The sequence below is a fragment of the Polyodon spathula genome, chromosome 21 (assembly GCF_017654505.1).
Source record: "Polyodon spathula isolate WHYD16114869_AA chromosome 21, ASM1765450v1, whole genome shotgun sequence".
NCBI classification, from domain to species: Eukaryota; Metazoa; Chordata; class Actinopteri; order Acipenseriformes; family Polyodontidae; genus Polyodon; species Polyodon spathula.
Genome location: NC_054554.1, coordinates 6,323,475 through 6,342,646, shown reverse-complemented (window position 1 = coordinate 6,342,646; position 19,172 = coordinate 6,323,475). Strand labels below are relative to the sequence as shown.

Below are 19,172 nucleotides of genomic sequence, written 5' to 3'. Positions count from 1 at the left end.
TCATTTGTAGTTTGTTTTGTTAGTAGCAGGGTTCAAGACCAGGCAAACTCAAATTAACCTTTTCGAAATTAAGCTTAAAAACAAAAGAAAACGTTTTTTTTTAATATATATATATATTAAAGCTAATTTTAGAAAAGTTTTTTCTTTTTTTGCAAAATAAAAAAAAAATTTTACGTATAGTTCAACGTGTGATGTATAATTTTATATATATATATATAATATATATATATATATATATATATATATATATATATATATATATATATATATATATATATATATACTTCATAATTTAAAATATTTCAAAATGTTAGTCACGTTCCATATATTTTAAAACAAAAGGCTTTGTTAGATAACATTGTTTACCATAGCCAATATTGTATTATATGTATTACTGTATTTATTTATTATCTATATGTACAGACAGGTCATTAATCTATATAATAAACGTAGGCTACTAGTATTGAGATGAATTCAACACTACGTTGAAGAACTTCCTCGTGACGTTATCTGTCTCGCAGACACTAAAGTAGGCGGGAAGTGGCCTTTCGCAGACGTTGTGTATCTGTCAAGTGAGTTATTTATTTTACACATTAAAAAAAGAAAATATATATCTATATATCTATATATATATATATATATATATATATATATATATATATATATATATTATATATATAATATATATAATATTGTAATTTAAAATGTAATAAAATCGAAGGTGAGTTTGTAGTTTTGACAGTTTCGAATCCCCATTAAAAAGTTGAAAACTGACGAAGTCAGATGACAAACACAGTACAAAATGAAATATCACAACGGAACATAACAAACAAGTAACATAAAAACGAAAATTGCCCGGCATTATTTGAAGTACACGTTTGTTTGCCGGAAAAATGATGTAAATAAAAAGTTCCAAAACTACACGCAGTAGGCCTATGAATCTCAATCAGTAAATATTCTTTTTAACCTGTAACGAGAGCCTACGGGTCTTGGACCCAGGGCACTCTAAATACACACAGCTCTTCTGCTATTTATGAATCTGTAGAAGTGGGCTTACTGTTTATACCATGTCTACTTCAAGATCAAACTGTTTCTGTAGTATTATTTTAAAAAAAAAAAGCTCACCAAAACAAAATAATATGTTTTAATATCGTTTTATTGAAAATCAAAACCTGTAAGCCTCGAGCCAATCAAATAATTATTGCGGTCAATTGACTAAATTAGACCTGTTAAACTGAATTAAGGACAATAAGATTGGATAGGAGTTGTTTAGATATCAATTAGCCAAAATTGACCAAATTGGGAATTGAAAAGGACCATTGCTAATACCGTAGACCAGGGGTCTCCAACCCTGGTCCTAGAAAGACCTTATCCAGCAGATTTTATAGGTGTCTTTACATCATCAGAGGCTAAAGATCTGGAACACCTGTTAATCTTGACTAATTAAGCCAATAATTGGTTCAATTAACTAACTGAGAGATTGGTTGAAACGAAAACAAGCAGCCACAGTAGCTCTCCAGGACCAATAGCTTTAGCCTTTGCTTAACAACCCTAGTCAGCTCAAAAGGCCAAGAGCAAGGGGAATCAAAGCTGACACAGCCACCCCCATCCCCTCCCTGGAGTAAAGAACTGCTGTATGGTGAAGGATAAGATTTGGATATAATGACAGCTTGCAGGTCAGTTACATGATAGGGGGAGAGAAATACATTAGACATTGGTCGTTGTCCTGGTAACTTAAGAACCGTGGCAAAGCCTTCCAATAATTTCTACTCTGTTATCCCCGTCGTTTTTTAAAATTGATTCATTTTAAAGTTTAAATATGGGACATTTAAGTCACAATAAAACACTAATAGTAAATGGTTGTACTACATCAATATCTCTTAAAACTTTTTTTTTTTTCACTTTGATTTAGGTGTATAAAGTGTTTTTTATAGAGTGGGATTTCACTGACAAAAAATGGATTTGTCAGACAAGGATAGGAACAGGCAATATTGTGGTAAGCTTGTTTTGGTTTAATCTGAATACGTTAGTTTTAAACAGATTCCATTAAGATCACCTGATAGACATTTCAAATGGAACTGTATGATATGTGTTTACTAGTGGTTACAATTTTGATTTGAGTCCAATTGAACTAAAGCTTTTTAAACATTTTATTTTTATCTGAGGAAAAAGCTTTTAGCATTTGTAAAAATACTTGCAATAAATAGACCCAATGTTGATTAAAAAAAAAAAATAATAATAAAGAAATTTCTCATTTTCAGCAATGAAGACTGACTTGAATTTGCTTCTGGGATGTCTTAAGTATCAAATGGATTCCCCAGCATCCCAAAAACAAGCCCTGGTCACCATCTGTTCCATCTGTCAACAAAACGGTTTGCTTGTCTCCATGTCACTCTTCTCCATGTCAAAACTTTCTTTTTTAAATAGCCCAAGTGTCCATGCTCTGCACCTTGTTGATTTGGGGCTGTGTTTTTCTGAATCTAAAAAGTTAAAATTGTGGTGCTGGTGCTGTAGAAAAAAAATCTGTCCTATTACCCGAATTGAAGGACAGTATCCATTTAGAGGATATTGTCAATATTCAGCAGTTAAAGCAACACTTATAAGTGTTGACTACAGTGCCTTCAGATACCTAGAATTTGGCTGCCAATTGCTACAGTCCATAGTTTTTCTTCCACAGCAGCGCAAAGTAGTCTAAACTTAAAAAAAAAAAGTTTGTCATGTTTTTTTTTTAACTAAACATATTGTTTTTTATTAGTTACTTAGATACACAAACATTCATTTTGTGACAGAAACTAATGAAGTCACATGGGTGTTTTTCAGAAAGTCATACACAGTACAGGGTGTGCCCTCTCATTGTCAGTAATGCAGAGCCTTTAGGGATATGCTGTTTAGTCATTCCAAAGGAAGTGACAAGCATTGAAGATGAAGATTTTATAATTTGGTGTGGTTGAAGTTTTTTGATAGAAAATAAGTTGACAAAACTTTACACATTGGTTGGAGAAAGCCACCAAATGATATCAGTTTTTACTTAGTACACCACAATAATTATGCACTTATCAATTTTGCCATGCTTTCCATTTTTATAACTGTGCTTTACTAAACTTTGCTATGCTATACCGCAGTAAACCTTCATAAAAGACTTGATTAAGGACAGGTATACAGTATAAAGAAGAGAGCTCAGACTTCGGAAGATTCAATCACAAGACTGATGCTGGAGCAGAGTGTATAACCTTTGTATGCCTGTTCTGTGAGAATATGAGGAATGTTGGTGCTGCTCTGGTGGGATAACACTACCACAGCAGCCTTCATCAAGGGCTTTGCAGCATAGAAACAGTTTGGAAATTGAAAACAACTGTACCTATTCCACACCAGATATTGCGCTTTTATGAATGGGACTAGTATTCAATAGTAAAACATGTGGCACCTCTTATGCTGTTCAAATGTGCCTAAAACTTGTTTTAAATGACATATGAAATATTAGTTTGGTTAGCAATGGATAGGCTCTTTACTGAAATCCTGGAAAGCTGGAAACAGACAATTGACTTCAGTTCCACTCTCACAGGTGATATCAGTGATTACTTTCGGGAGATCGGTGGCCTGCTGTTTGTTTATAACCTCGCCCAGTCCAGTCAGCATTCTGAAGTGAAGGAGACAGCCCTCTTCACGTTAGGAGCGTTAGCTGAGAGTAATAGTATGAATTCATATTATAGAAGGAATTTTGAATCTTGTATTATTTGTAAATGTGCATACTGGGTGACATTTTATGAGTTGTTTATGGTTAGCATACATGGCGTAACATTTTTCAGTTAAAAAAGAAATCCCAGTCTTGACAAAGTGTTTTAATTCCTAATAAATTACAGAGGTGGCACTATTTGTCCAAGAAAAAAACAAAACGTATAGACTAACATATGAACATATTCCTTTAAAAAACATCTTGAGTAGAAACATGGAAATGGCAAACATTTGATAAAACATTCTTTCCTCTTTTGTGTAGTCTTTTGCCAGCAGGTATTGTGCAGTTCAGAATTGTTTACAGAAGTAGGCATGTCACTTTCACAGAATTCGCCATTGAATTTGAAAAGGGTGGCAGTGTATGTGGTGTTGGTACTGGTCTCCAATAACAGTAAGTAACTTTCCATTGTTTACTTAGATATGTAGTATTATTCATTAAAACTCGCCAATGCTACCCAAGTTTTTCCATAAAGAAAATTCCTACTTGGGAGTTTATTTAGGATGGATATATTTTGTGCTAAACTTTTTCCTTTTTTATAGATGGATTTTAACTCAGTTGTTTTTTCTTTCAGAATATGGACAATCACTTGTTAAAACAACAGGGTGCATTGATATTCTTCTTGACTTACTCAGGTGAGAAATGCTACAAATGGGAAATAAGAAGCAATGAGGTCTGTTTTCCCACAGGATGTGGCCAGTTCATTAGAAACATGTTCACAAACTCTGTACATGCTAATAAAAGGTAACCCCTTGTGCACTGCTGTGGTTGATACAGCTCACTCACTGCTGTGACAGGCTCCTTTTCAGATGTCACAATTCACTGCAACTGTTGTTTTCTCCAAGTAGCTTCTGACCAACCTGTTTTCTGGGATGTTTTCCATTTTCAAGATGCATGACATAATGGTTTGGCAAGTCTGGCACTTTTCAAATGTATTTATTTAACCAGGATAGGCACTGTATCTACATTTCAAACTTTGATCTCCCTCTGTAAATATGAAATTAATGTGGTTTGTAAACATGTTTTGACTGCTGTTTTCTAGAACCAGTTTTCCATTCTCAGATGAGAACAGGAGAAATGAAAATATTACCCAGGGCTATCAGCTGTGGTCATCTGTCTCAAGTGCTCTTTGTGCGTGTGTCAACAACCCCCAAAATGGTACACTGAGATTCTTAAAATCCAAATTATTGCATAGGTGTAAACAAAGTGGATATGGCTGTGACTTTTAAATTATTTGAAAAAAGCAAGGCAACCATTCAGTTATAGATGTTACTACTTTTAAAAATGAATATAAGTCAAAATGTGGTCTATGGCTAGACATCTTTTATTTGAGCTTATTATTTGAGCTTTTATTGTTTTATTTCCACCACTCCAGAGATACATTTTAAACATATACTGGCTGTAAAAGTACATATTTCCAAGTTAAGGAATGGTGACTTTGAACACACATATTTAGGGGCTTGAATGCCTCTTTGATCTGGGTTTCTTCTTATGTAAATTCTGCAAAAAATTGGTTAGTTATGAAGTGTGACACCTTTTTAGTACTTTACAATTCACCTTACTGTAATTCCTCATTGTGTTTATCCCCTACAGAAGAGAATCAACGGATATGCACAACTGCCTTTCCATTTTTAAAAGAATGGCTGCAGAAATGCATTCGGAAAGAAATAACACAGCCTATTTGTTCATTTGTCGGACTGACAGTTGCAAATAATTGTAAGTATGCAGCAGTATGGCGCACAATGCATGCCTATGTCTGTACTTGCAGTAATCACCTGGAATGGTTCCTATTCAAATTCAGCAGGTGCTAGAACTAGTTCTGCTTTTTATGACCTGTAGTTAAAGAATCATACATGTTCAGAAATCAGTATTTTATATTCATGTGATCTTCAAGCACTAAGCAACTAAGCTTTGTTGTCTGTGTGTTTGCTTTTTTTTTTCATTCTCTGATCAATAGTCAGGCCTTATCAAAAAATACCCCAGCTGTGTGATATCTATTCAGCACTGATTGTTTGTCTCCCAGGACAAAGCTTGTTTGACAAAATATCCAATTTTATGGATCAGTCTCAGTTCCTAACACCAAAACAACAGTAAATCTGTAAAATGCACAGTAATATCTTATTAGAAAACAGGAAGGAAAGTACAGCAGAGTGGAATCTTTTTTTTTTAAATCCATCTCTTCTTTACCCCTCTCCCTTCCCTGCCCACCACTGCAGCCTATTCTCAGGACTGCTTTGCTACAGTCTGTGGTTTGGATACCCTGGCTCAGGTTTTTGTTAAACTGGTTGATGAATCCAGCAGAAACCCGTTGTCTGTCGAGCTTGCAGTGGTGGTGACAAAGACCCTGTGTGCCTGTATTGCTGATAATGGTGAGTTTGGCAAACAGAACTATAAAACAAATAAGCTATGTCAGTAACATGCATACACAATATAAATACCACATTGCAGGTGTCAATACAATGAAAATTAGTTTGAGGCCAGACATACAAAAGTAGGTCGTCATAAACCTGATTGTGAAAAATTAATACCAGTTGTATAAAGCTAGGTTTGACACAGTGATAGAAAATGTTCCAGAAAGATATATAGGTTTCTAGCTGCTGTAACAAAATGTAAAATGTTTTAAAACAGAACATGCAATTGTATTTTAGATTACAGCTACTACAAGCTAAAGCCAAAGAAAAAAAAACAATCTGTTTCCCTTTCTTTTTTCACAGTTCCCCTCGCAACTGGTCTCTGGAAATATCATATTGTTCCAAAGCTTCTGACATTGCTGTCATGCAGTTGGCTGGATTCAGGTGGCAGGTTATGCATCATACTCGCTATAGGATATTGCACAGAGGCCTGTGGTGGGTTTCACTCTGGTTCTTTAACCTCTGCTGTATATGGGGTGCAAATTAAATTAACTACAGTGAACTCAAGGTCGGAAAATGCCTAGACCAATCCTGATTAGTCTAATTCTAGCCGAGATCTAGTATGTAGAGACGGGTCAATACAATTCTAACATAATTTAGAGGATTATTGATAGTCTCTTATTTTATTTTATTTGTTTTATGCTCTTTCACCTTTAAACACACACATTCTAACTAGTTTACATTTTTTATTTGTTTTACTGTTATGCTGAATGACTGGGTTTGTAGACTTTCTCCAACTAGTAAAAAAAAAAGTTGTCTGTTTACATTAGAAAGCAAATGTAGTTAATTTGCAAGCTAAATTTGTGTAGTAGGGCTTTTAATCTTGATGTGTTATTTTAATTGATTAATCAGAACAAGCAAACAATTGATTAACAGATAATTATGTCCCCTATGGGCTATAGTTAAAGTGTACCTAATCATTAAGTAAAATAATAATTTTTAAGCTCTAAACACCTATTATATGTTTTTGACATCACTAGTAAATCCAATTTTCTCGCAGTGAGCTATTATGTTATCTGCTGACTGGTGTTATCATGTTTTTGGTTGTGTTTTAATTACCAGTCTTTCTATTAAGTGAATACAACTGTGGCTCATTAAAAAATTAAGTGTTGTAACTGCCTGCTTCATGGTTCGTTGGTTTAAAAAAAGTATTTTTGAAGAGCTGCTGGGTTAAGCTATTGTGGTGTTATACTGACACCTCAATTCAGTAATTTGTTAAGTACATTAAACTGTGGCTAACACTCATTTTCATTTTCCAGTAGGTTTTTAATTTGCCATTTCTAAATATGCATTGTTTTGTTCTCGAATTGTCCCAGTATTCACTTGCTAATTATTTTTTTAAGAGACGCACCAGTTTCAATTACTAGAGAATGGTGGTCTTCCACAGATGATTCAGTTTCTCTCACAATCTCCAGATGAAGAATTAAACAAAGCTGCCACTTTTGTGCTACAAAGCTGCAAACAAATCAGTAAGTATAATTTAAATGTTGTTTTAAAAAGAAAATTGTAATTAATAATGAATCATCTTTAAAGAAAATAAGCATGGACATGAAGTGTCCTGTGAGAAGGTGTGATGGAATGTAAATAGTGTGTGATTAACACATGTGGCTAGTTTCACAAGTGATTCTACAGTATAGTGTCTAGAATCTAGATCATTTTAAATGCATACCAGGGCATTGTGGTGTGATTTGGTAATTAAACTGCTCATTTCTTATACAATAATATACTGCGTCATAGCTTAAGCATATCATATGCAACAGAGTAATTTTTTTTTTTATCTTGAAGCTGAAAAACTGTCACTTGGTCTGAGTGACCATTCAAGGGATAAGAGAAATACACCCACAACGCAAGGCACATCCCACACTAATTTGGAAAGCTACTGGAGGTCAGCAAAAGAAATGCTAAAGAAAATTGATTTGATAGAGAAGCAGCATACTAAGGTAAGATGTTAGAGGCTAGCACATGTTAACAAAACCAAACAGTTAAACATTCTGCCGATTGTTAATAGTTGGTTATCCAAAAATGGAAATCGTGGTGTAACAGCAACACAAATATCTACGAAACATTTCCAACTCAAACTTGCCCTACAAAAATACACTTCTGTATTTAATGTTACATGTCATTGATCCTATACATAATCATTGTATGTGAATACTGGTATGTATCAGTTTTGGAAGTAAACAATACCACATAACAAATAGGGTATTTCTTACATGTACTGGGGAAGAATATTGTTGGGGGACAGGTTAATGGTTTCAAGCCAGTGCACCAGCTGGACTTCTTACCGAGCTGTAGGCCACAGGGGTGCTTTAAACGAAAGCTATACAAAGCAAATCTAACAGTGAAGATAACTGATATTATACTAGTAAAAGTTGTTCTTTAAGATACTTTCCTTTTGTTTTGGACAGGAAATGTACAGAAGCTTTGAAGAAGAACCTAGTAATACAAGAGAGAGTTTTCAAGCAGATGCCCACAGCAGGGCCAATTCCTTTGTAAACAAAAGACTGACCCAAATGATGGAAGGGATAAGGAAGGACTTCTCTAAAAGTTCTTGTGGCGAGTCCTCTGATGAGCCACCTGTCAGAAAGGTAAAAGGAGGGGGAGCTAAGAGAGACCTTCTGTTTCAGGTTGACAGAACAAGGATAGCGAATGCAGAACACACCCCAAGTCAAGCTATATTGGAAGACAAAGGGACGTTTCGGGGAAGCAGGAGAGAGACTGATGAACAGACAGACAGAACCAGATACGATGCCCTTGCGGTAAGGAGACATTTGAGACAAACCAGTTTTTAAAACTTGTCAGCATTAATAATAATAATAATAATATTAATAATTACTATCCTACAGTATAAGCTCGATATTGCGCCAGGGCGCTTATTTTCAAATTACCTAGGCGGTTATTTGGATAAGAGTCTCTGAGAGTAGGCGCTAATTGGCCACTATATAATCAATGCAGCACAACTAGGTTTTTGCAGAACATTAGTTTGGTATTTGCTTTAAATTATTTTCTGATTTTGCTTCATTGTATATGTGTGTTGTGAAGCTACTCAACAATTGCCCAATACAAAGTTAACCTGTGTTCCAAAAATGCGTCTGTAACTATTTTTCTTTAGCCGTAATTCCTGAAGAGACAGGATCACGACTACACCCAAACTTCATGATAAATCCTACTTTGTGGCTGACTCAGCTTGTGTACATTTACTAAAGGTGGAGCTGTGTGCTTCACAGTGAACTTCACAACAAAGTTTGCAGATGACATTCACCTGTTTTACCTGTTTAGTTTGAAAGGGAGAGAGAGTAAACGCTTATTAGCCTTTGGCCAATAAAACTGGGCGCTAATATGAATATGGACGGACAGTGGAGACAGGGTGTAATGTCGAGCATATACTGTAGTTATAGAAGTACTGTATCAAGGCAAAGTTTTGAGCAATGCAAGCACTGAGCTTTCCATGGCCTTTACAACAGAATCACATAGAGTATTTACAGAAAGCACCACCTTGCGCGTTCAACTGGTCAGGTGATTCTCATGACCAAACTCTTGCCTTTAACCCATTTTCACAGTTTTAATCACATTTGCTGTCGGACAATAACTCAAACCTAAAAAAACCCAATGTTGTACATTCCATTAGCTCTTGTTAAAGGCTCTTTGTTTTTAGTGTCCTTGACCTACCCACTTCATGGCTTCCTACTGCTTTTAATATAAATAATACCAGTAATCCAAAAAAAATCACTGAAATCAAATTATATTTTTTGATACTGTATATTCAGGACCGAGTAAAGAGGCAAATATTCAGTGTTAACAATGAACTCCAAGGCACAATTGAACAACATGCAGTACCTGTGCAGCAGCAGCAAGCAAAGACTGCACACACCAGAGGAGTGAATGATGAGCCATGTGCTGGAGCTGCCTGCCTTAGAGAGCCTGCAGGTCATCAGGGTACCACGCATAACACCTTGAAGAGAAGCAGGAACCCTTCCATTTCACTGCCTGCAGCAGGCCGGTCTTGGAGCCTGTCTTCGGAAAGAGCCAAGGGAAAGAGAGCGAATGATGGAGAATTGAGCCTCCCTGATACAGTAGCAGAAAGGTGCTGTATTTGTGCTGAGGTTTATAACCTAGAGCAGCAGAGGCGATGCGTGGGGGTGGTGCGTGCCCCCCCTATTTGACAATATTATTTCCCTAGCACCAACGGCAAGCTTTATTGTTTGTCTTGGCACTGTTTCACTTTTTTCCCCTACTGAGTGCAACTTCAACTGTGTTAATCACTGTGCACAACAGCATCGCCTGAGAGAAGCTTTTCTTCCTTGTGGCAGCTAAAAACTACACTATGTTTCACAAATATTAATTTCATGGCTTCAAAAAAAGTAAAAGTACGGACCCTTTGCCAGATGTTTAAATAATTCCCATGGTCAGAGCCACCTGTTGTGAATTAGCATTAACAGTTGCATATATTTCGAACAAGTTAGTTATTTAAGATTGTTTTTAATGCACATATAAATCGTATGACCAACTTCTTCTACACACGTTTAGTTCTCTTTTAAAACAACACCCATCTGATGCTACATAATACTGTAGAATGACAAACACTTTCAACTCTCACGCGTCGCCTCTGCAGGATAGTATGATCGTAGTATAAGGCCTATATACAGTCCTTTCAGTTATCTATTTTTGATATTGTACCTTTTTAGTGATCCCAGAAATGGGTTAGAATGGACCAAAATTAAATAATCAGATATGCGTCGCACACGTTTAACCGTCACTGAAGTCAAAATTTTATAGGATATGTGAGTGGTGACTGTACACAGAAAGAGCACTAATCCAACCCAAACCCTGTAAATATAGTTCATCAATGCAAATATACTGCTAAGCACATAGTTCTAACCTGCATCACCAACTGAGTTGGATGCATTTTATGTGCCATGGTTCAGTTCAATACAGCACATCTCAGTTTTGTTACTAAAGTTCAACCTGAGTAGGCTGCTTTACCTGCGCTGACGGCACTGAAATCAACATTTTCTTACAGATGCACAGATAGATAGACTGTAAACTTTCATATTCAAAGCGTTGCATAAATGAAATAATAAAACAACATTACCTGGAACCTCTAGAATGATTACAGTCGTTATTGCTGGCCATGTGTAAATATTCCCTCTAGCCAGGCGTTGCTGCTTGATTATTAAATATAATGTCACTCAGGTTAGGTAGTCCACTTTGGTTTGTTGTACATGCACTTGAACTGAAACAATAATTATATCATGTGCCTGCATCAAAGTTACATAGCTTGATGTATGTAAAAAAGCATGGTACTAATTGAGGGAACTAAAATTGCAGTGTTAGCTTGCAGCTATATTGTAGTCCATCAGCATGTCTAAGCAGGTATTTCTCAGCAGCAGAAGTGGAGAGATAAGAGGTGGAACAACCCAATCAAGTTTGCAAGTAATCCATCTGAATTAGTGCATTTTAAAGAAAGGGCAATTGTGAAAAGGCAATTGCGGTACTAAAATAAGACGGTTCCACCGCATTTAGGCTGTTTCTGTTATCTGAAGACAGAAGATCTGACTGAGTAAAGAATGAGGTGATCTCCTGTATCTTTAACCTTGAGCCCTTCAAGTATGATATGTAATTATTAATGTTATGCTGTTCTATTTGTTTTGCTTTGGTTGCCTAAAGATCCAAATTATTTAGTCATTGGCATGACACAAAACCCTGATAGTCTCTATTAGATTCCAATTGAAATCTAATATACTGCAGCATCTTTAGATTTATTGTCAAATAATAATTTACACTGCTATGTAATGTATTTCTTATCTTTTTAGGCCAGTTGTTTTCAAATGTCCAGCCCCAGTTAACACGAACAAGAAAAAACAGGCTCATTTAGCTGCATCTAAAAGAGGTACTTAAACCCTAAACAATAACCCTATATATTGTACAGTAAATGTGTATGGTTTATACTGGTTCCCAATTGCATTATTTCTCAACCCTGAAATGAAAATAAGATCCACATTGATCTTTTATGAGTTTTTTCTAGACAACCCATTATTTTTCTTGTACTTGTAAATAATGCAGTGCACATACGCTGTTTAACATAAAACATACAAAATACCAAACAGTAGAATTGGCGAAAACAATAAAGAAAAATGTCTTCATTATATGCCACTTCTACCAGTGTAAAGATCTCCACACACCAGTTTATTTATTTATTTATTTTTTTTTTTAAATTGGCGACGAGATACTTTCACAGCGACATAACCATACACACCATAAGTGACACAGAGGTGAAGCAACAGGTTTGAAAACTTCCAGATCTATACAACTGTTACAAATTGCTATGACAAAACTATGATCAAGACTGGTACATATTCGTCAACATGATGTGGAAACTGAGTCTTCTCTGACGGTATTTCAACATATGGCAATAAATCATGTATACCAGGCTTATCCAGTTATTTCGAAATGGACTCCCATATATTGTCTGTATCTTTATAGTTGTGGCAAGTAGTATTGTTTCCTCCATCATTCTGGATGCTGCTTCACCCTGCTGTACCACGTGCATTAAAGCTGTGCTCCGATTGCTCAATGCCCTAGCTGATGTGCGACAAATATGCAAAAAATACAAATCAATCCTATTTATTTCGTGTCACTCCAGTGCTGCCCTGGTGCCATCTCGCATTGCCTGTCACGTCGCTTGTGGTGTGTTCTATTGATTTTGTCGCGTCGCTGCACAGTTTTGCTTGCTGCATAGTGTCTGGTGGGTAACAGCCTTAATTGTAGCACCAGTAAAGGTATTTCCCAATAATTTAATTCTGTCTCCATATATAATCATGTAGCTTGTTAACATTTCAAGTTAAGAGTTAAAATGTTTTATTTTGTCCTCATTTTTTACCAGTTTAAATGTTCCACCCCCCCTTGTGATAAGTAATACTGAAATACTGACTCTTGTTGTCTTGCAGATGACATGGCAGTGTGTTCCGAGATCCTTGATTATGAAATCAACAACATCCTGAACACGCCGGCTTCATCAGTTAAACAAAAGGCCTTTAGGTGTTCAGGTAATTTAATTAAGTGAAGGGAAAAAACCATTGTATATGGATGCTCAGACTTAAATGATGGATTTCTCTGCTACAAAAGACTTATCCTTATCTTCTAGTCAATAGGGGTAAGCAGTTACCCTCTTTCTTTGGTTCATTACTTCAGTATTTGTGCCAAATCATTGGCACACAAACAATCTAAGGTATTTTTTGTAAAAATGCCAAAAAAAAAAAACAGTACTTAACGTCTAAACCAGCATATGTTGATGATTTTATCCTACTGGCAGATTGATTGGACCTAAATGCCAAGGCAGCAGACTGAGGATAATAAATCCTATTGTCTGCCAGGATGCCGGATGCCCATTGAAGACGATTAAAAATGTTCTGGTTCAGAATGGTACACTGATGTGATTATGCTGCAAGTTGCCATTTAACTATTATATCCCCCTGTGTGTTGACATTCTCAGTACCCAGTCCTGGTTTTAGGACTCTCTCTCATTTGGTATTTCTTGCATAAGTAATCAGATGGTAGTAATTTAAGAAATCTGTAAATGTATCCAGCCCATTTATATTTATTGGTGACGCATAATTAATAGGTATCTTGACTTACACAGGTGAAGGAGAGGCTGCTAATTCTCATTGCTCTTTATCAGGATGTGTGACAGGTGTGTCCCCTGTGAACAGTAGGAATTTGTGCCATATCCTCCGTTCTTGCCCTTACAAATGTGACAGGCACAGGGTACTCCTGGAAACCGAGGACAGGTATAAAATGGAGGTTATGAAGTCCCTAAATTATAAGAGAAACAGCCTGGCTTTCAGCAGAAGTAGGAATTTAGGTAAATGCTTTTTATTTCACCCGTGTTATGGTGGTATGGCAATGTTTGTCCTGCTACTGGCTCTGGATTTGGGGACTGTCATGTGAGCTCTCGTTGCCTCAGTATGTTGCAGTCCTTTTTAAGCATGCTTGGGGAATTTTGTGAAATAATTATTCATGCTGGTGTTGGTTCCGCTGAGTAGTAACATTTATTTGAAGGTCATCTGCTTTGGAGTAATATCCAGTGGGGAACGTCAAGCTAAATAGACGGATCATGTGAAGGTTTGACAGTCCTATCAGTAAAAGCTTAAAGGATACCTTTTGGAAATAATTGAGAAAGAAATAAACACTGTATTTGAGACAATCGCAAATCGCAAGAAGAGAGTGGAAGATTTGCCCACATTTTATCTGAATACCATTTTAACATGTAGCTACTTAGTAATTTTTTGATAGCTTCATAGCATCTGACAAAATTGGGCAAACTGAACTTTTGCTTTAAAACTGGCCCATATTTGCAACATAAAATGCAAGTTGACATCATGTATAGGAAGCGGGGAAGGGATGTGTGTATGTGTATATATATAAGTAGAAAGATTGCACCTCACCACAGTTCGTTGCCCCTTTTAAGCAGGACACAGAAATGGAAGTTTTAAGCATGCTGACGCGCTATTTTTAATAAACACAAAAACCAAAATAAACAAACACAAAACAAACACCTAGCTCTTACGAGCACTAACTAACACACACAGGAACCTAACTAAAACAGGACAGCTAAGCTGTTTACCTGTACCACACACTAACAAAACGGAACACACAAAAAGAGTCATCACTTTTTGAAGCTCTGCAAAACATTTTACTGTCTCTGGTGCTGTACTGACTAGCATTGCACGGGGCATAGGCCTATCAGGGCTTTGCAGTTGTGTTTGTTTCTATACTGTGTCATAAATATTAAGCAGTGCAGCAGACTGAAAGTATATCAACATCCACTGTTAGGGCCTGTTAGTTTCAATGTAAAATTTAAGGGGGCTATATTTACTAACTTATGCTTACTGCAGTGTAAATCCACAAAAAAGGCCCTTGTGTGAAATTTGAGGGGTAAATAATGTATGAGGCCATTTTGCTGTTGAGTGCTGCCTGAACACAGAAAAGCCATTAATGCAATTCTTCAGAGACTCCTCACCACTGTGATTGCAGGTCCTGGTGTTTGTAGCACCCTTGGCTTGTTTCCAAAACACTGATGTGATTCAGTTCAGTTATACTTGGGTTACTGTGCATACTACAGGTCTGTAATTTATAAACATGTCAAATATCTCTTTTCAGTGAAATGTAAGCATTTGAAAAAATCTTTACTTGCACTATTACACTACTTAACCTTATTTATATGGATGTATATTTCAGATATCCTGCTGACGCCAGTACGAAAAGGATCGTTGTTCAAGAATTCCACTAGCCGCACATACGATTCATACCAAAGAGCTGAGAGTTAGTATAAATACAGATTATGTAAAGCAGGGGTGTCCAATCCTGGTCCTACAGAGCCAGTGTCCCTCCTGGTTTTTGTTTGAACTGTGCCCTAAATTACTTAATTGGACCAATTATTATTCTAATTAAGTAATTTAGGACACAGTTGGAACAAAAACCAGGAGGGACATTGGCCCTCCAGGACCAGGATTAGACATTCCTGATGTAAAGTATACATTTATATTGAGGTCCTTTTGCTAGGGATACTTTTGTAATTTTGTATGTGCTTTTTCAGGATTTATTTTGACTCCAGTAAGGAAACCTCAGATTAGCAAATTGGAGGTACCTAGCAGATCACAGAATGGCATTTCATCACCTTTGAAACCTACAGCAGCAACTCCCAAGTCAAGTGGTTAAGTATAAAAAATCCTAAATGTCACATTGTTTACAACTTGGGTTCGGGAGGATGGACAAACCCCACACATTTATCACATCATCTAATTGAATCATATTATCTAATGAATCAAAATTGAATAATTACTGCTAGCATAAATAACATGTTTACTCATCCTTCCTTTTGCATTTGTTTTGTTCTTTTTGATCTGGAAAGAAACATTTTGGTGTTCCATGTAATTTGTATTTGTTGTTGTGGGCAGGGGCACATGTTTAGGAATATATTTAGGTGTAGATACTGAATTCTGCAACTCATTATTGCCCATGCAAAGTGTTTTTCTTGGTGAGAGAGAGAGAGAGAGAGAGAGAGAGAGAGAGAGAGAGAGAGAGAGAGAGAGAGAGAGAGATCCTGTTTAATTTTCTAAATAATTCACTGTAACAAGTCTCATAAGTAGATCCGGATTTAGAAATGTCACTCTTGCTGTGCTGAGAACTAAGAACTGAGCAAGATCCTTTTTTTTTTATTGTGTCAGTATATAGTTTTCAGCCCTTTATAATAAATTCAAACCTCTGAGTGTTAGCACAGATTGACCCTGCGCAATGTATGACTATATATATATAATATATTATATATAATATATATATATATATATATATATATATATATATATATATATATATATATATATATATATATATATATATATATATATATATAATATATATATATATATTAATATATAATGTGGTTAATTAAAGAATGCCATGCTCTGGTTAATTAAAGAATGCCATGCTCCATTTTGAGGGTGTAATCTTTAAATCATATGTAAAAAAGACAGAACAACCACTGAATTAAAAGTACACATTTGTCTCAACTCATCTAACTCTCCGTAAGGGCACACATAATTAAGATTATGAGGGGATAGGTATAGATGAATAGATACCTAAATTAACATGTGTGAAGCCACAATTTGACATTGGTCTCTCTCCTTATGTAAAATGTAACAAAAACAGCTCTGCTGCCATCTGTGAGAATAATAACATGTGTCCATATTTGGTACATTTTATTTTTAAACCCATCAAGTGTTTTATATTCATGAGAATGTTGGAAAAGTACACTTGTATCATGCTGCTACTGGAAAAAAAAAACATATTTGCTATTCTTGACATCTGCCATTAATAAAATGCCTTTCATTTTACAAATGAAATACTTTGTGTTAATGCAATTACTTTTGAGCTCTTTGAAAACTAGTGGGTTTTGTTTTTCCATCAAAAGACCCTGTCAAAAAAATTACTTTTTTTGTGTGCGGTGCAAGATTGAAGAGAAATATTGTGTTGACAAAAAATGTATACAGTACTTGTATAATATACTTAGAAATAATATTGCATTACAGGTTTCATTGGTTATAATACATGACTAAGTACATTAAGACCTTGTCTCAGCATATACTGCAATAATTAAGCAAATAGAAGATCAAAGGTTACCTGTCCCTGGTAACTGTATGCTGATGGTTTGTATTTTGGAATCGATACATTCTTAGTATTTGAAGGTAAAACGTAATGTTAAAAAGACAAAGCATTATTCTGTAAAAGTGTGTGTGAGATATTATATATATATAAAAAGAAAAATATGGGCACTGTAGGTATAAATACACATCTGGAATTGCCATTCTTCAATAACTTCTGCTTATAAATTTAAATAATTGGATAAGGGGAAGAATGAGGGATTACATTGTTTTCAAAACAGATTTCTACAATTACAAAAGACAAAACTAATGTATTAAATTAAGGGATGTTCATTGTTGTTCTTTCTAGGTTTCTTTTGCCTGCTGCTGTATTTGTGGACTGAGCAGTTGTGAACATACAGCTATTTTTCCCATGCAGCTATTGATGTTGCTACTGTGAATTAACAAAACTTTACTAATTATCTTTCTCTTCAGGTGTATGTCGCAGGACAGACCACAGGGACTGCTCAAGCGTTGATAATTACCAAGAAAGAGAAGAGGCAGAAAAAAAAGATGTTTTCTCCTTTAATGTAAATAAGTTTCATTAATTGCTTTGCTTAATTTGACCAGACAAGAGGAATATTGACTAAATCTAATACATTCCTTAGGTAATGCAGACCATCAAGTTTATGGTTTAAGAGAAACTTTATTATTTTTCTACATCAGCATGCTACAGTAGGTACTGTGTACAGTCACACTTTTTTTATTTATAAAAAAAAGCATGATTCTTAGCTGAGATGAAACTGTACATTTTGTCTGGCTCTTATGCAATATATTATGATGTGTGCTGTCTTGTCAGGATGCTGAAGACTCAGAACCAGAAACCAAAGAGGAGAGAAAGGAAAGGAAAACTCAGAACCAGAAACCAAAGAGGAGAGAAAGGAAAGACTTCAGCAGGGAGGAAGTGGAGTATCTGCTCGACGGAGTGAAGAAACTTGGCACTTGCTGGAATTCAATCTTGTGGTCTTACCCCTTTCAAACGGGAAGAACCAATGTAGACTTGGCAAAAAAGTACAGAAAACTTGCAGGTGCTTCACAATTCTTTAAAAAATAAAGCATTTTATAGTTAGATGTCAAGGGTATTGGTGTTTTACAATCCTGTAGGTACATTTCTCTCAGTATTGTGCATTCTACATGTGCTTTTTCATCATTTTTATAAAGTATAGGAACAACCCTGCAACACTGAGATGACATTTTAACCTTATTTTTTGCAAGAGCTCCAAGCCTGACATACCAACTCTGGCAGAGTTTTTGTTTTTACTTTCTATATAGTTTGACTCAATACTGTACTTAGCTAGAATAAGCCACTTGTTAATGGAAATCTATTCTTGATTCCAATGTTCATTTAAATACTATGCTACCCTGCTGTTTTTTTTTTTTTTATATTGCAGAAGTGGAACTTTGCATTGTGTAATTTAGCCACAGATACATAAGTTTCTCATTCCCTGTAAAAATGTGTAAACTATATAAAAAAAGTTACATGTCAGTTAAGCTGCTTTATGTGATAATTTAAAGATTGAATAAAATTCTGAATCATTTATTGATATGTGATGCACAAAATTCTTGAAGCGGGATACTGCAAATCGTTCACCGTGAAAGGTCTGCTCGTCTGTAAAAACTTAGCCGTAAAACTATCTTGGTTCTAATGTAATTGGAAATATTCAGGTAGCGTGTTAGTTGCCGTGTTTAATGGTTTTCAAATGTCATCTCACTTTCAATCACAGATGAGCTTTTTTTTTTATATCTATACCACGTCTATTTTGTTTTATTGCATACTGCAAAAAGACATGACTGTGTGTATGTGTGTGTGTATGTATATTTTATATATATATT

General features: G+C 35.5%; 1 protein-coding gene across 1 annotated transcript; it reads left to right on the top strand.

The window, feature by feature from the left end:
• The first annotated feature begins 2,263 nt into the window (after window positions 1-2,263).
• terb1 (telomere repeat binding bouquet formation protein 1) lies at window positions 2,264-18,826 on the top strand. The gene is made up of 19 exons (XM_041222457.1): window positions 2,264-2,372; window positions 3,563-3,691; window positions 3,995-4,123; window positions 4,305-4,365; window positions 4,773-4,888; window positions 5,324-5,446; window positions 5,947-6,099; window positions 6,445-6,576; window positions 7,485-7,610; window positions 7,927-8,081; window positions 8,550-8,900; window positions 9,909-10,225; window positions 11,955-12,031; window positions 13,089-13,187; window positions 13,820-14,002; window positions 15,379-15,462; window positions 15,737-15,853; window positions 17,775-17,869; window positions 18,139-18,826. Exons 1-19 carry the CDS (start codon window positions 2,264-2,266, stop codon window positions 18,391-18,393), a joined length of 2,811 nt encoding a protein of 936 aa, XP_041078391.1. The 3' UTR covers window positions 18,394-18,826.
• The last annotated feature ends 346 nt before the right edge of the window (window positions 18,827-19,172 follow it).

Coding starts and splice junctions, on each gene's coding strand:
- terb1 (XM_041222457.1), top strand. CDS start 2,264: ATGAAGACTGACTTGAATTTGCTTCTGGGATGTCTTAAGTATCAAATG. Junction 2,373..3,562: donor TTCCATCTGTCAACAAAACG/GTTTGCTTGTCT, acceptor CCACTCTCACAG/GTGATATCAGTGATTACTTT. Junction 5,447..5,946: donor ACTGACAGTTGCAAATAATT/GTAAGTATGCAG, acceptor CCACCACTGCAG/CCTATTCTCAGGACTGCTTT.